At 40.5% G+C, this 18,131-nt stretch overlaps 1 protein-coding gene across 2 annotated transcripts; it reads left to right on the forward strand.

The window, feature by feature from the left end:
• Window positions 1-1,583: 1,583 nt before the first annotated feature.
• Window positions 1,584-16,435, forward strand: LOC116390421 (aquaporin-3-like). 2 transcript variants are annotated; one of them, XM_031860116.1, is made up of 7 exons: window positions 1,584-1,691; window positions 3,497-3,623; window positions 4,895-5,032; window positions 5,166-5,284; window positions 7,140-7,357; window positions 8,500-8,637; window positions 16,423-16,435. In XM_031860116.1, the coding sequence occupies exons 1-7, from the start codon at window positions 1,584-1,586 to the stop codon at window positions 16,433-16,435; spliced, it is 861 nt and encodes a 286-aa protein (XP_031715976.1). The 2 variants fall into 2 exon arrangements, with proteins under 2 accessions (XP_031715976.1, XP_031715974.1); XM_031860114.1 differs by lacking the exon at window positions 16,423-16,435 and having other exon boundaries at window positions 8,500-8,677.
• Window positions 16,436-18,131: the final 1,696 nt, after the last annotated feature.

Raw genomic sequence — 18,131 nt, forward strand, 5'->3', positions numbered from 1 at the left:
CACTACTCAGAGTAATCACAGTGAATGGCTCTTCTGCCGACAGCTCAGCTCAGTAGGTGTGGAGCCGGCTGGAGGACGCCGCTCGCTGCAGGAGTGCGTTAATATAATATAATATAATATAATACCCTCACCTTTATAGGATGAGCTGGAGACAGTCCAGCCTGTGGACAACGTTTATGTCATTGGTCCTCACTATCTGCATGAGTCAAGACAAAAAAACATACGATAATATCAAACCTGTTTGATTTTATCAGAACGTTAAGATGAGAAAAAGACCAAAAGCACAAGTAACTACAATGTAAACTCATTCACGTCATTATGAGACGCTCAGAGAAAATGCTCCGGGAGTGTGATGACGTAGTATGAGGACTGAAACAAAGCAGAAGGATGTTTCAAACAAACACAGGACTTTCAACCGGGTGAGAGGTGCCATAAGACGTTGTTCATGTCCCAAAGTGTTGTTGAGTTATTTTTGAGGTTACGTTGATGTTTGTGACGTGCTTTTCAAACTTACTGTTAACTTTTCCTGCTTTGGCTTTCCGATCCGTGGTCAGAAAACACATGGGAGACACCCTTTGTTTATGCACCGTCTCTGCTATTCTCCAATAGACCTACACTACTCTGACAACATTATGTGAAGTTGTTTACGTAGTTATTTTATCTTTTCATGATGTTTTTCCTAAACCTAAATTACCTGTTTCGTTGTCTGAATCGAAGTGCAATCAAAGCGAAAAATCTCTTGAAAAGTCGCCAAAGGTTTAAGGCCGGCATAAAATGAATTGGGAAAAGGGAAATTACAGCAAGTACAAAGGAATGAAGGACTGCTACACATTGTCATTATTTTGAAAATGCTTTGCATTTAGCGAAACAACAACCCAGTCCAAAAGAATCGACACTCTCCATGCGTATATTATCATATTAGGTACAGTGCAACGTTTCAAGCCCACATTCCACACAGGAAGTAGTTCATTTACAGCGAGACATAACGAAATAGCTCTAACAGCTGCTTAAGCACGGCATCTATCAGTATCCATGGTGAAGGATGTTTCCTACTTACGGTGGAGAGCGTTTTGTGCGCCCCACAGTGTACCTGACCGTGTACACCTTCCTCTGTGATGTGGAGTGTCTTCCGCAGCTTGTGCAGGGCTAGTGAAGAGGGATCGGTTTGGGAGAGGGCCTTCGTCATCCCACATCCCTCAGGATGAAGTCCTTTGCTTGATGAATGTGCACAATTATGTACAGACAGACTTGCATTTTAATTGGGTGTAATTTTAAAGTAGGGCAGGAAACGGAGGAAAAACAACCATCCGTTAGCTACAAGAGTAAATGTGCAACTTTATAGCTTCATTTGTCATGTTTGTCTGCACTGTGGTGAGAGAAATGCTGAAAGTAAGTCAGTAAGCAGCAGTTCAGCAGCCATAGACACTGTGAGGAAGAGATGGGTGTAAATGTGTTTGGGAGTGGCAGGGAGTCCAAAGGGAGGGATCCAAGGGAGACCCCTAAAAGCTGATGCACAGCCACAGACTCACATTGGATGTCAGACTACAGAGCCGACCTTAAGGTAATCTCATGATAACTGCATCATGGGAAACCAAAGAGACATTTTGGAGAAACTGGCAGGGACCTTTCTGATCCGACATGCGCTCCTCCGCCAGGCCCTGGCAGAGTGCCTGGGAACCTTAATTCTGGTGGTGAGTAAAGAGTGTGTCGCGAGTGAGTGCTGAGTGGATCATTGTGAACAAGGACAATAGACTAAATTGCCAGATGTGTACTCGGTACAAACTAGTTGTTACCTCAATTTAAAATTGAATACATGTTTTTCAGATGTTGTCTGCTACCGTTCAATTAAATGAAATTGAACGGGAATGCAAGCCGTGCTGTTGTGCCATTTAGGAAACGGGGGGGGAAATCGTTTTACCTTTGGTTACACTCAAAGAAGCATCTGTAATATTTGCATGATTAACATAACAGTTTGCATGCTTATTATTTTATTGTTTTTGTCATACTATGCTATTTTTCACTTAAAATATACAACGACTTTAAACGTATATTTGAACCGTGAGCTAGTTTGGCGTTTCGGTAAACTAAACATCTCCACCACAACAAATAACCGTGACTAATACCTGCGTGTGTAGATGACCCACTTGTTACAAAAAGTAAAACAAATATTAAGTCCAGTGCAGAGCATATAGAGATGTAATAAAATGACTGAATCTGTCTGAGAAGATGTCAGATATGTAAAAAGAAAAAAGAGCATTCATCGTGGAGTAAGTGTATGCCATTTGTGTGATTCAACAATCCAATGAATCCAACCGACAATTAAAGACGTGATAAGGCGAGCAAAGCACATCGTGAGAAACGGTTCACAGGTTGCAAGATTTTCTCACTAAGATAGATATTCTGAAGCTTTCCAGCAGCTTCAACGTGAGGAAAAGAGAAAAAAAGACCTTTTGAAAATTCCCCGGGGATTCTGTCTCCTCGTCCAACATGTTTGTGTAGAGAAAGAGGTGGAGGGTGTTGTGGTGTCTGGCAAGAGTTTAGCTTTTTGTTAGCACATAATAAATACATTTTTTTTGTTACATTTTGTTAAATACATTTTTCAAAGGCGAGTTTTAAACTAGTGCTAAAAGGTAAAGGAAGCTTAACTGCTGCTTTCCTCTCATTCAATTATTGCTTTCAGAGATGTCGATGAAGCAAAGAAACACTGGATAACTCCAGCTATATTCCCTATTACTTTAACACCTTCATTAATTATCTCCTGTTACTTAACACAAAACCATATTATCTTATATCCTTATTCTTTGCTAATGATACAAGACTTCATACAGCAGCTGCAGTCCCCACAGAAAGCTGTTTCGACACTCGAGGTAAGCCACGATACTGTTTTAAATTAAAGCACAATGTGTTTTAGTCCGTGCAAAACAACCCGAGTCCCTCTGCTTCTCACGGTAACCCACGGACAACACAAATATCAGGAAAGGGCACCGACGGTGAAACGCCGGGCCATTTGTTATTCTGCTGCCCAGCTGTGACTGATCTGTTAATTCCAGGAGACCTTTCACTCCGCTGGCAGCATGGTCCCCCCCCCGGTGGTCAGAGCTGGCCCTCCGTGGAGGAAGGTCTGGCGGGGGGAGTCAGATTGTTGTCGGCATCAATAGTGCCACACAAAGGCCATCCGTAACATACACATGACCTATAGGTCAAAGAGACACACCCTGGATACGACCGAAAGCAAGACTCAGCTGACACCTGACCCGGGGTCAGGCCACTGACTTATTTTTCTCTTTGAAGGTGTTCTACTACTGTCTGTCTACAAAAAGAACTTAATCTCACGGTGTGTCTTTTTCAACTTCACTGCATATTTCTAGGTTGGACCTCAAAAAAAAAAAAAAAAGTGGATGGTTTGTAAATTTCTGAAAGGCATAAAAGCTAGATGTGTCCAGCAAATAATTCCAGGCTGATTGTCTGAAGTGTCGCCCCCCCCTCCTCTATCCAGATGTTCGGTTGTGGTGCAGTAGCACAGCTGGTTCTGAGCAGAGGCTCCCATGGCACGTTCCTCACCGTCAACTGTGCTTTTGGTTTTGCTGCAACACTGGGCATCCTTGTGAGTGGGCAGATCTCAGGTGAGGATATGCTGCAGTGTATTTGAAGGGTTACTGATCCTCTATTTTGATTTACTTATGAGAAACTGTCAGCAAATGTCTTTTAGGCACACAAACATTTCTTACATAGCCCATAAAAACATACAACGCATGTAATGTTTCCTTATTTGGTGTAATAACAAAGGCTTTGTGGTCAATCACGTGTTTTGTCACGTTCATTAAATGTGCAAGCCCAGTTTGTGGAGAACAGATCCACCACTTCAATGCCTTTTCTATACATTTGAAAGAGGTTAGAAGAAAAGAAAACATAGTTAAAGGGGTTGATTTTGCAACTATCATTATTAATATACATTTATACATACCGGCCAATGCCAACAAAGGGTTGACTGAGCAAAAAGAGAAGAAAACTTTATCTTCATCAAGTAAAATACAGCTACAGTCATTAGCATCACTGTCATTCAGAGTATTTCCGCAAGACTCTGCTTTTTTTTAAATTCAACTTACATCAGCATAACAGGGAGTCATTTTTATTGATGGCTTGACAGACACTGCATATCAGCAAAGGGTGAACTGGCAGTTATTTGAAACGCAGTATTTACCCCACTGATGTGTTTGCCTGAAGAATGACAGCTAGGAGGCAGCAGGGGAAGCAGAACGGGAGGCAGAGGACGGAGGAATGCAAAGTTTAAAAGAGACGCAACAGACAGAAGGAGGGGGGCACTTACCCCTGAACTTGAAAACTAATGTGGTCTGTAATTGAAAGGAAAGTGAGAGAGTCGATCCTCAATCACAGTATCCTCTGTCAAAAGCATGCAGCACTACAAAGGGTTCCGCAGTTCACTCATACTCACTTTCACTTATACTCACTTCTCCAACGCCTTTATAATGAGGCTGTCCCCCTCTAACACACATTGCAGCTGAGAAAATAAGCTCTTATAATTAGATAGCTCCTACCCTGACACGATTAAGGTGTGAAGAGAAGCGAGGCGCCCACACGAGTGTGCCATCAGAGCAGTTATTTCCACCTTCAAGGTTAGAAAAAAAGGGATACTTTTTCGGAATCTTTCCCTCCAATTTAATTTGTGTCACAGAGACCTTTCATCCAAACAAGACTTTACTGAGACAGTACAGTAGGACTACAGCTGTCTTCTGTCTCACTGAGGAAAGGGGGGGGTATGTTGGATGCAGTAGAGATAAAACAGCCTCCATGTGTTTTTGTTTTCCTGGGTTGAGTCACATAGAATCTGATCATAGATGTATGAACATTTTTACATATTTTTCCTCATCTTTAGGTGGTCATCTGAACCCAGCGGTGACCTTCTCGCTGTGTTTACTTGGGAGAGAGCCTTGGAGGAAGTTCCCACTGTTCTTCTTCTTCCAGACTCTGGGAGCCTTTCTGGGCGCAGCGATTGTCTTCGGCATGTATATTGGTGCGTGACACTGAAGAGGAAGAATCAGATTAAAACAGATGTTTAACAGGACACATAACTGTACTCCTTAGACAAATCAGGACTGTTGTCTACTCGGTGGTACACTAACTGGTTTGTACATTCTCCCCACCAGATGCATTATGGGACTTTAGCCCCGGGGAGCTGATTGTGGTGGGGACCAATGCCACTGCTGGGATTTTTGCCACATATCCATCCAAACATCTCACCTTGGTTAACGGAATCTTTGATCAGGTAACAGTGATTTTCTTTAAGCATTTCACTTCTACTCAGTGTACAAGGCGGCTGCATCTTAAAAGCAGCACGCTCCCTCTCAGAGGCCATACACTCCAGCTAAAGTGATTGTACAAGTTGAAGCACAGAGACTATTCTCTGTTGTGTTAGGCAACAGCCTCAATTATATATGTTAAAGTAAAATAAGAACACAATCACAGACTTAAATAGATGCTTGAAGTCACAGTGACGCATGTCTGGTGGAGCTGAATAGACCTCGTCTTCCAAGAGACGGCTGATTGAAAAACATGGCTGAGTGACGTTCATTGAAGACAAAGTGTACTGGACATTTCACGGCGTGGGACATGCATGGCTCCACTGCTGGAGCCCCAAACTGTTATTGCTTGGAAATATTACATGGAAATATGGCACTCCAGTAATGGCTTAATAGTAAATCCCAAAACGTCAGCTCCTGTCATCCTCTTTAACCATTTAAGAGCAGCACACGGTCTAATGAGGACAGTGTCACTATCCATTTGATATGATTGTCTAAACTTGGAATCTGTGTGGAACAGCTAAAACAGATGATTAGATCCCGCTCTGTCGGAAGATTCAAATAATTAATGAAGGTACCCTGTGCGTAAAATGACACACTGTGCATCAAAAATCTGGACAATGCAGATACAACGCAAATAATCCTGCTGGTGACGGCGACAGGTATCTCAAACATAGCTTTTGTTCCTATAACAGGTGTGAGAAGTTTGCTAGTTTGTCTGAGCAGACAGAAATGCAAGTAAACAATCTATTGACAACACGCGAGGAGCTTCTGCCACCGCAATTTGCTCGTATTATCTGTGCTCTAACAGATGGGAAGACTATCAACTAGCTGTTGACTTTGTCAGTTTACCCTTTCAAGACCCCCGTTGGCTCTGAAACAGCACTTCCTGCGTGCTGCAATGCAATCTCACAAGAACTGCAGTACATGTGCAGGCCAGGGTGGCCACCAGCCAGCGCTGCCGCTGCAGCGCATCATGTAGGTCCTGACATGCCACAGCATATGGGGTCATATTCTATACAATATCGACTGTCAAGTCCAGACCTGTGATGACGATGCAATCCTGCTAATTGAAGAGAACCCCCTGTTTCTCTGAGCTCTCCTTGTGGTGCTTCTATCCAATGATGTCAGGATACTTTAAATGGACAACGGGAGTTATGTGCTGTTTTCTGATGAAAAAGTTGACAAGATTTCCCGATTTCACATTTATTTTCCTTCAAGAGAAGTTTCCAGTTTGACAGCTTGCCAACTTCTGCAGAACAAATGCCCTGTGAATATCACAACTTCTTAGAGGTGATTAAACCACACAGGAATCATGAAGCAATTGCATTCACAAGATTGAGTTTTGAGGGATTAAAGCCAGGTCTCCTCGAAATTGTGTTCCCATATTTCCACACCCCGTTTTTCAAATATGTTTCGAGGGAAAGTATTTCCTCTTGGATGATGTTACTTTTGACATAACTTATTATTAACAAATTAGCTTCAAATTAGCACCCAAACCGTGATCTTTAACTAAACCGAAACGTAATTTAGTTTTGAAACACCGAAAGCATAACAAGCAGTTAAAACTCTACAACGTTGATATTTGCGTATCTAGAAATGATTCAATGATATGCAACCTATGTTTGGTTTAGAAATGTTGAGTTTCAATGCATCCTTGGTTTGCAGAAATGTACAATGCCCACATTTTATTCAGGCAATTCAATTGATTGTTCATGCATCAGCAGGAATATTGTCCTTTCAATGAAAATAATGAAGGATCACATGAAATAAATGTAGCAAAAATCATGAATCGATCATTCTCCCTGCACTGGTCCTCAGATTATTGGAACAGCTGCATTGATCGCGTGCATCCTGGCCATAGTTGATCCAAACAACAATCCAGTCCCTCGAGGTCTGGAGCCCTTCACTGTTGGCTTCGTGGTGCTGGTCATCGGCCTCTCGATGGGCTTCAACTCTGGCTATGCCGTCAACCCAGCCAGGGACCTGGGGCCACGCATCTTCACGGCTCTTGCGGGCTGGGGTGGAGAGGTTTTCACGTGAGTATAGCACAGTATTGAACTGCAGGGATATCACGGTGCATCCGCTTTGAACGTTATCAGCCAATAGAATGGGAGTTATCAGTAGTTATCAGCCTCAAAGATATGGGTTAGAAGGCGCCTGTTACACTCTAGTAGGTTCATCAGGCTGTCGACTAGTCACACCTTTGTTCATCTATATACGAATACAAGAAGAAGTCGTGGACCTCTAGTGGCCGTAGTATTTATGACGAGACTAAAGGAGGAGGTCGGGGGGGGTATAAATAGTGACGTAGTCCACATAGAATGGAAGTTGTGTAGATTAGTCAAACAACCACAGGACTTTCACCCAGGAGACTGCTCTTCGTGTCATGTTCTATGAGAAACCAAAATGCATGAGTTATTACCATATTTCTGGTACGTTTTTAACTCAAACCAAAATCTTTTCCTAAACCTCACCAAGAAGAAACGAAAAGTAGTTTTGTTTTAATTCACATTGTTAACTTTTATATTGACAACGAGGTAAGTGCAGTTTAGCGTGTCTGAAACATCAAACATTTCCACCAAAACGCACAGTAGAAATACAAATTAATACAAAAATACATGTAATTTGCAATGCATGTGATTGCGTTTCGTAATGTGTTTTTCTTTTGTTTTGTGGCTGATATGAACAAAGACATGCAGAATTGCTTTGTGGAGGCAGAATCATACAGCACAAGTGAAACTGGAAATATTGTAGCAATTTAGCATTGTGCTTTTATGAGTGGGAAATCACAAGAAACAATATATTTTTTTAAATCAATATTAAAGTAGCAGAGGCCAAGATGTCCTTAGAAGCCCTATAGATTAAAGCACCAAAAACAGTGGACACTACATTTCCCATAATGCCACAGAGGCCACAGAAGACAAGCAGTAGTTCTCCTCCCGATGAGTAAACCAAACTTAATGTGTGAAATCGGTGCACTGCACCTTTAAATATATTTAAATTGGAGTTTCTCTATATTGACATGGTTCACATGCTCTCTGACCCGTAACACTGCATCTCTGTAACTTCTGCTATGCACTCATATTTTATTAAGGCCTGCTACAGTATAAGAGAATTGAATAAAAAATGTAAAATGACAACATGCATTACAGTTTTTTCCCCATTTATTCTCTTCCAGAGCAAACACCTACTGGTTCTTTGTGCCCATCTGTGCACCCTTCTTGGGCTCAGTGGTGGGTGTGCTGATTTACCAGCTCATGGTTGGATACCATTTAGAAGGAGAAGTCAAAGAGACGCAGAAGGAGGAAGAGAAAAGGTTCAAACTTTCCAGTATGACAACCAACGGAGATGCATGAGCACCACTGAACGACGTCCTTGCCTAACAATTATATCTTTTGCTGTTGAGGAAAACCTTTTTTGTTTTCACATATCTCTTTAGCTAAAATCAGCTTTTAGATCGCTTAAGCCATCAATCAATAATCATGAAGATATCTAGTCTTATGACATTTTCACATGTAACATGTAACAGTGTGATCTTGTCTATTATATATATATATATATATATATGTATGTAGATATAATAATAAAATATGAATATATTCTGACTTGCAATGATTTTTAGCAATATTTACATCTCCAGTAAGCAACTTCTCATAGGTCCACTGCTGTGTAAAGTCTATACAGATTCACCACTGAGAGGTTCGATATGTGGCGGAAAAATTCCTTATTATCTTTTGATTGTCAACAACTGTTTCTTGGATTTTTAGACTGCCAAGAGCAGCTAAACCACGCAGACATGTGGTCTGTTTTGTCTAGTTCGATATCATTTGTGTTTCTGCTTCCAAACATTTCAGGAAGACCTCCGACAGTTCCACAACTGAAGCTCTGCTGTCACCACTTACCACATTCTGCCATCGATGCATGCAGCAACTTGCCTCTCTCCATCAGAGACTCTGAAGGTCTAAAACACACAGAGGCCTATTTTACACCTGGCGCGAAGCGAGTTTCCGAACTGACGTAGTTGTCATTGTCATGCCAAACGCCCACTTTGTTTAAGTAGCTTGCGCTCATCTGTGCGCCCATTGGCGTGTTGGTCTTAAAATTAGGTTTGGTCCGGCACACTGTTGGTGTAAAGTCAAAAGGTACAGCATTTTTTTTTCTATTTAAAGGGCTCGTTATAGATCGTAAGATAGGCTTTCATAGGTGGGTTAGGGTTAGGTTGATGTCATCAAAATTGATGGTCAGCAGCTATTTTTCTCTTTAGTCATTTGTCTGGTATGGATGACGTTGCCATTATCCCATTAAGGCAAGCCCCTAGGGATAACATTTTCTAAAAATAGAAAAAGATTGATCTATATATTTTCAAAGCGTTGCCTTTGAGACTCATGCAAATAGTGACATTTGCTACGTTATAAATTTCCTCCAAACTGTTGCTATGCCCCTTTTGGTTTATAGTGCCTCAGGTGGTTATCACTGCTAGAAATTCGATCTTGGTTTGAAAGGGCACTGAGGGCAAAAAAGGTCAGGGGTATTTGCTCAAAATAACGCTTCCCCGACCATTATACAACACAGCACACACACGCACACATGCACGTGCACATCTGAAGTTCATATCTTCCGCAGACGTCCATCAATGATCAATTACCATCGGAGAAGCAAACGCATATTCTGCATCAAAACATCAGTAATGACATTTTTGGTGTCTGGAAGAGAATATCAACACGTCAGATGTTACAAAGGCTTAAACTTCAGAGACGGGTGTTTGACATTTGGAGTCCCTCTTTGGCATGACCTTTGCAGCAGTTCACCAGACATATCTATTGTCAATCTAAGCATTTGCCTCTGAAATTATAATTAACCTGCCCGTTGACTCGCAGAGAACGAGATGCAGAGCAGCAGGATTTTGCTTTTTGTTTTTACAGCTGTCGCCATAGAACTAAATTGAGGTTCAACCGTCTTTTTGGTGAAAAAGTTCCATTACGAATATGGCAGGGTCTGTTGATTTAAAAAAAATTTAAAAAGCATAACTTCAGAGGAAATCTGTATTCGCTCTTCATTTCCTATGCATTAAAGTCAGTCTGCTATGGGTGCTGAGGTAGAAACATGGCAGAAATGAAAAATGCTATCTATGACCAGAAGAGGAAATCAGCAACATCAACTGCAAGAGTAATACCAAGCTGAGAACCCTCTCCATGGTTGACACATTTGTTTGTTGCCTACCTCAGATCACTGTCAACATGTGCAGGCCACAATATTGATTATAACAAAAAAACATGTACACATATGGGTAGCAGGTTTTCATTTCAGATTAAACACGAAGAATATGAAATGCCATATTCAGCACATGGCATTTCAGTGCAGGCAAAGAAATATGAAGGTTTGAGCCACAGCTCCACTGTGTGGCGAGGTAATGACACTTCAACCCTTTAACCACTGAGTAGTATTGTCAGGAATTCACACAAGTAAAGCATTGGTAGATTAGAGGGCCTGATAATAAAGCACAGCATTTACTCTGCTTGTGTTTTGACCAATGCAGTTCAACATTTCACTAAAACTAAACAGAGTTCCTGGCATGCTTTCTCAGTGCGTTGACCAAATTCTAATAACCAGAAAGTGCAATTCATGTTCATCTTGTTGCAAAACAAACATCCATTTACAACTTTTTACTGGAGAATAAAACATGTTACGATCCCAGTAACTGGCTGCACTGGTTGCATGATACATGGACTAAATGACAGTATAGTGAAGGAATTAAAAGAAAGGCACATTGTTTTCATGCTCATTTGAATGTCATTTCCTTGATGTACTATCTCCTCCACTGTCTCACATTCCAACAGGGTGGCCAATTTTTCAGTGCATATTTTCAGTCTGCAACAACAAGGTCCTGTAATACTACTCCGCTAAACACGATGCACGCACCAGGAAACCTCATGTTGCACACACCTTATGGGATTACCCTGCTTATCACCTGCTGTGTGGTTTCCTGTTTTCTGTGTCAGACTCACTTAGATGATTCCAATGACTTATTTAGTTATTCAATTTTTTTAGTTCAGAGTGGCAGTGAGTGTAAGACACAGTAAAAATCTCAGACACTATGCATCAATGTGGATGATAAAAATAGGATCAATGAGATGATCAGAAAGGCTGGCTCAGTGATTGGCCTCACCCCGGACTCACTTGAGAATGAGTGTGTATTTTGAAGGCCATCCATCGCACTGTGTTTTTAATGGACTCAGAAGCTCATTCAGTGAGCGGCTGAGGATGCCTCAGTGTTCTACTGAACGACTCAGAAGGTCTTTTGTTCTATAGCAGCGGACAGATGTTTTAATGAACACTTTTAGATTCAGTATCTTACTGATGATATTCATGTCTCAAATGGTTAATGGTGTTATTTATTTGTTGTAATGTGTTTTTATGTCTATTGTTGTCTGTATGAGTTTATTTGGTGGCAGATGAGTTTCCCCACTGGGGATTAATACAGTTTTCTAATTTAATCTAATCTAATCTAATCTAAAATGGTGGACTCCGTGGAAGAAGTCCCGCTTCCCGAAAATAGCTTTTTCTAAGCTAACAAAAATGTAACGATTCTTATTTTCCAGTGATTATGCACTGATTAAAACATAGTTATGAATATTGTATTTCATTTACGCCAATTAGTTCCCCTATATGTAATACGCAGTTCCTTTAAGGCATGTGGTTAGAACAGTGCCTTATGAGGCGCTACATGAACTGAAGGGCAGAAAGTTTGATCACGCATCTGATCATCTTAAAGAACTACAACTAATGAAGACAAAAGAAACAGCGACATTCGTAGCGTCAACATCGATGCTAGCAATGCTGGTTTCACAGGTAGGAAAATATTCAGACTTTAAGGACTCATTCCGCTGAATGTAAGCAGAGACCTTTTTACGGAAACTCCACACTTAAATACAAAAAAAAATGATTTAAAGGAAGCTTTTAATAACGAATCATATTGGATTAATGAACGTGAAGTTGGATTTGTAGAATATTTACTTATTCAGGTTGCTTGATATTTGTAAAATATTTTTGCATTTGTTCGAATTGGTTAGTGTTGGTTTGTGGAATTTAAAAATGCACTCTTCAACTCCTTAAAATACTCACAACTCATTAAACACATTTGTAAATCTTGGTATTATTTGTGGGTCCTGAAACATTTCATTTGTAAGCAGTATTAAGATTAATTTCTCTTAGCTATTCTAAAAGATCACCAGTGCCAACACACTCTCTCAACACCTTTTGTTAATATCAGCCGATCAATGTTCCTTTCATAAACCAATGAGACATTGTGTTCTCTGCACAGCACTGTACTGTGTATATTCATTAGTAATCTAACACATGAACACCAATGTCAACATAACATACCAAACACTATTTTTCTATTCCTGTATATGGTACACTGGTTTTTCATGTGCTAACAATGCTATTAGAAATACAAAGTGCTGAAAGTTGTCTGTGCCGTCCCAACAGACACACCACTGTGGAGTGTGACTTTGCTTGTTTTTATAGCCCACCCACACATGCATGCTTGCATTTCAAATTGAAGCCGTTCATTGCGATGAGTGTCGTCTTCATAAAATAGCAAACAGATCCCGACACAATGACAACAGGATTAGTACGTCAAAGAAAAACGACAAACAGGGGCCACGCCTCAGACAGCTATGTCTGAGAGGAGATAATGTGATACTTCAGATTACTTCATTGGACACACGGAACAACTGATGTAATGCAGTTGAATTGAAAGTCCTTAATGAATTATGAACTTATGTGTTGCTACCGAAACTTTCAAACACATCTTAGCAGATAATATTTTTTTTCCACAACAGCACTTGAAAAGCTTAACTTGAAAAACAAGTTAACCTGTGGTTTGCTGAATCACATTCAGTATACTGTTGTTAAACCCATGATCAAGAGTCATGATGATGGGGAATGTTAACATCCTCCTCGCTATATGCAAATTCCATAGATAATGATGAGAAAGGTATTTGAGAGGCGTAAACAACTATCAGAGTAGTGTGTGTGACTGGCAAAATCAAAGTTGGCCAAAGGCAACAGAACAAAACCAAACAAATGAAATGCAAATAATTGCAGCAGGAGCATGAAAGGCGACAAAGATAGAGCGCTGTAGCAGCAGCCAGGACTTTATAGACTGGTAACAACAGGCCCAGGTGTTCCCAGTTGACCCTAACGATGCCCTGCCAACAGCTATCTGGAAAACATGGCAAATGACAGATTGACAGGGAAGGGCAGGGGGTCGTCACACAATGATTTTTGAAATATAGAAAACAAAACATAAAGTGAAAGCATGACAACCTAAAAACTTCAAACCTTCTATAGTTGCCGCTCTCCGCCTTTGTAAGACAGAAGCACCGGCTTTTAAGACGCCTGCGTGTGAACATCAATAAAGCTGTCCAGATGCTTAATTATCCCATTTGTCTTTCTGTTCATGTGACCAAATCCAAAAATTACCATTCTGAAAACAAACATGCGCTCCAGTCACAGTGCAAAACATCATTTGTCAAACGAGCAGGTCTGCTGAGGGCGAAAGAGGAATCTGGGATGTTTTCTTTTCAATGCGGCTCATCACGGTTAAGTCGATGAAGGTGAAAGTTTCCTCATTGGAATGTGGTCGATGAATATCATAGTCATCTGAATGCGTGATGAGCAATCTGATGCACGAAAAATAGTATACTTTACATATATATAATGCAAAGTGATTTAATAGAGTGCGTTGAATATTGTAATAATAAGACACTGGTTGCAGGACAAGGCATAAATCAGCACAAATGGATAGAGAGAAAAATATTTAAAAAAGCTTTTGGGAATAACTTAACTAATCTTATCAAATAATGAAGACAGATGTTTGAATGCAAATAATCCATTAAAAGCAATGCAATGTAAACAGATTCCTTAAAAAACTGAATTGATGTTAAATAATAAAAAATGCAAAAAGTGTTATTTAAAAAAAATGGTTGTATAGCCCTTCAGTAGCCCTTTTATGAAGTTTTAAAATGCATAAAGAAGTTTTCAGATCAGGAAATAACTGGATCATCTGCAAATATAATTTAGCATTATTACCAGGTACTTCTAAAAATAGCTTTCCATCTGCCAGCACCAATTATGGCTTTCTTTGTTTGACAGTTGGAGGAATGAAGGAAAAAGGATAGCGTTTCACTAACCATAACCAACCTGTTCTCACTCTGGGCTTTTATCCAACATCAATGTGAATCCATTCACGTCTTTATTAGACTCTCAAAGCACAGACGTAGACTTAAGACCCATAAGTCTTTTGAGGGAGGGAGGGAGAGCTGGTGAATTGATCAAACCAAAGCATTGTGATCCCAACTCGTCCCACTCTGCGCTTGGTCAGGACCCATGCTTCACTTTCTACAACACTAAACCAGCTCATCAAACTATGACACTCCACCTGGTGTCCTTAGTGATGACAGGGGCTTCTGCCCAAGCTGCGAAATGAGACGAGTGGGGATGAGATTACGATGTGTTTGAAGTCAGACTTGAAAAATAGTGAACCTGAGATTGAAGACACAGATTTTATTTGCTGAGCTTGGGATAATAAATATGGTAAAAATGGTTTACAGTCATTGCATCATTTCAGGTCGGTCAAATCAATTAGCAATTTGCTTATTACATGGTCTGTGTTTATTTGCTTCCACAGCCCCACAATTACATGTTGATCCCTTTTCATTTCGATGAAGTACTACTATGGATGGCAATCTTCTAGTTTTGTCTTTTCCGCACCACACGTGTCTACAAAATGGCAACCGGCCTATTTTCACTGCAGACCCGTAGACGCGTCATTACAGGGACGGCACTGGTGCAATTATGTAACATTGACGTGTCAGTTCCAGGGCCAACTATTATTCAACGCATCAAGCGCACCTGCTGCTGAACCTGTATCAATTAAAGTGATCTACTGCTTGACATTGATGGATGAATGTGTGCAGTACATGAATTATATGTTGTGACACTGAAAAATGAAAATGCTTTGAATATTCCTCTAAAGTTATCCGAGACAATAGAGTCGTAATAAAAGGGATGCGAAAAGGAAGGTGTTACTCTCGGGCAGACCAAAAGAAGTAAACCTGAAGGCTCTCATTCCTTTAGAATACGAATACGTAATGTCTCACAGGAGCCATGATGGAAGGGGATTAGCTCAGTGAAGAGCAATTTGTTAAAACAACCTTCCATTTTTTAAAGAATTTAGTTGCGCAGCACCTTAAGAACAATTCGGCATTGTGAAAAAACACTTTGCCATGTGTGTCATGAACGCTAACATGAACTGACCTCATTAGTTTCCACACAGCAATGTGGCTACAGCACAGTACCATGGAGTACAAGTAAGGCCATTGTTATACTCTATAGAATTGAAGAGGATGATTTGAGGAAACGTTAAACTGTTTTTTAAGATTCTGTCATAGCTGTCTTATCGAGAAGATGTCAAGATATTGTTCTTTGTGCATTGTCCCTAGCAGAAGTTTGCCATGTGATTCTGAAACATGTCATCATACAGTCTTCTTCCATTCTTTCCTTTAGCATATTATCAGCACAGAAACTGTGGTGTTCTGCTTGATTGAATCTGTTTATAATCAATACATTTTAAAGCTGCATTAAATCGTGACTGGCTACTAGTGTGCAGAGAAATCTTAAAACGAACACAATGAGCCTTTGTCGAGCAAAACGCGTCCTATCTAGATATCCAAACATGCATTTGAGGTTCTTTCTGTCAGATATATCTTTAAACTGGACGTTTAATATTCATCTCCAGAACAGCCCCGGGTGGATCTGCTTTCAGATACTCAAATTATAAATACACTCACTGAACTTTCCAAGTCACACATTTGACTCTGCCATTTGTGTTGGATTAAAAATGTGCGTTCTGGGTGTGGTGTTACGATCATGTTTGTTGCCTTATTATTAGATAGGACCGATTGAGACTGTATTGAGAGAGCAGGGACATCATGCAGCACAGGGCCGCGGGTTGGATTTGAACCATGGCCGCAGCTATAAGGACTCAACACATTCTGACACAAACGTGTCAAATAACGCATGGTTGGTCAATAAGCTTAGAATTGTGACGCAGCATTCTTTCAAATGGCCAGCAGGGAGATTGTGTAGAAGTCTATGAGAAAATGACTCTACTTCTCTCTTGATTTATTACCTCAGTAAACATTGTAAACATGAGTTTATGGTCTCAATCTCTAGTTTCAAGTCTTCTTCAATACAGCATGATGTTCATTTAGTACATTATGGTCCATTTAGAGTGCAATATTATTAAAGTGTATGCTTTAGGGCCAAGCAACCTTGTGATTGACAGGTCTAGTCTGGGAGTTGTCCAGGTTTTGACATCTGAACATCACATGATGGGATTAATAAAGTAACTATCTAGGCTGTAAAAGGGTCTGTACAAGGGGAAACCTATTTTTAATTTTTTTTTTTTAAGTAACCATATTCAAAGTTAAAAGCAAACAAACAAAATGGTTGGAGATCCCAGCCAAAAAGAACAAAAGATGGGACAGCGACTGAGCCACAGAGTCCGTCGCACCCAGCCCAGCTTAGACTGAACCAAACAAAAAACAATTCCTGCACTACTGGAGGTCTCCAGCCCAAACCAAAGTAACAAGCTAAAGTTGCAAAAACCCAACACTTTAACCCATGCTGGGGGGAAACATTCTGGGAGAACTGTGCTGTCAGCTGGTTGACCTCTGTTTCTCTGCCACACAGGACTCCTCCAGTCCTTCTTCTCTCTAATGATTGATTGATTTCAGGTGCTCCACTCCTACAAAAGAAGGTAAGGGGGGAGGGAGAGCACCAGCAAAAGAGATCGGGGGGGGGGAGAACTAAAGACTAAAGACAAGGTACAGGACATGCAGGGCCACACGTAACAAGCACATTTCAGTAAAGAGGCAATTCAAAGTATCTTACATCGAGACGAAATGCAAAAGAACCACATAATAGATCGGACATTAAAGTGCCAAGAGATCATAAAAACAAGCTGAAACAGATATACAATACACAAGAATAAGAAGTGTCAGTGCCGTGTAAGAAATGAATTATTTGCTTTACAGGAAAGTCTCCAACCTTATTTAAAAGAGAGGGAGTTTCTTCCAAATATATGATTCATAAAACCTGAACGCTGTTTCTCCATGTTTACAAACTGAAGTGGAACTTTCTTGTTTTGATTTAGGTGCAGCTGTCTAAAAGTTTCTTTAGGGAGTAAAGACAGCGTAACCGTAGTCGGGTGTACTGATAATAAATGCATGGAGAAGTTTTTACAGATGCGGCCGAGCTGTAAGTCCTTTAATCCTTCATATATTCTTCAGGGCTTTGCACACCAGGGTTGTTTTGTTTTTAAACGGTTGCTTTTGTCATCACACAGAGTGTGAATATTACGCGGCGAAAAAGCAGTGAACATTCTTTTACGGAACAAGGTCAATGTTCCTGAATGCCATCATTGCATGAGAACATGCTCGGAACCAACTGTCCTCTTTTGCTCTTTATCGCTTAACTCTAAGCCCGCCAAATGTTAGCGGTCCAATCAAATACGAGGATGCAAGGATTTGATTTCAATCCCTCTTGTAAACTGGTACGGCGGACCTATGAAAGTCATGCTAATCCTCCTCAGCTCTGGTTGTCTTTGTATAAAAGGAAATATATACCTTCAAACTTTTTTTTTTTAAATGCTCGGATGACACAGTTGTATTTTCATGCAAAAATCAATAGACAATGTTTTTTTCTTGTAACTGTATACCCCTCTACTATTCCGATTCATTG

Source organism: Anarrhichthys ocellatus, unplaced genomic scaffold (assembly GCF_004355925.1).
Source record: "Anarrhichthys ocellatus isolate YVR2014 unplaced genomic scaffold, GSC_Weel_1.0 scaffold23, whole genome shotgun sequence".
NCBI classification, from domain to species: Eukaryota; Metazoa; Chordata; class Actinopteri; order Perciformes; family Anarhichadidae; genus Anarrhichthys; species Anarrhichthys ocellatus.

Bases quoted from the DNA above. Each gene is read 5' to 3' on its own strand.
- LOC116390421 (XM_031860114.1), top strand. From the start codon at position 1,584: ATGGGAAACCAAAGAGACATTTTGGAGAAACTGGCAGGGACCTTTCTG. The intron at 5,033-5,165 runs GTGCGTGACACT...TCTCCCCACCAG, and splicing joins TGTCTTCGGCATGTATATTG to ATGCATTATGGGACTTTAGC. The intron at 7,358-8,499 runs GTGAGTATAGCA...ATTCTCTTCCAG, and splicing joins TGGGGTGGAGAGGTTTTCAC to AGCAAACACCTACTGGTTCT.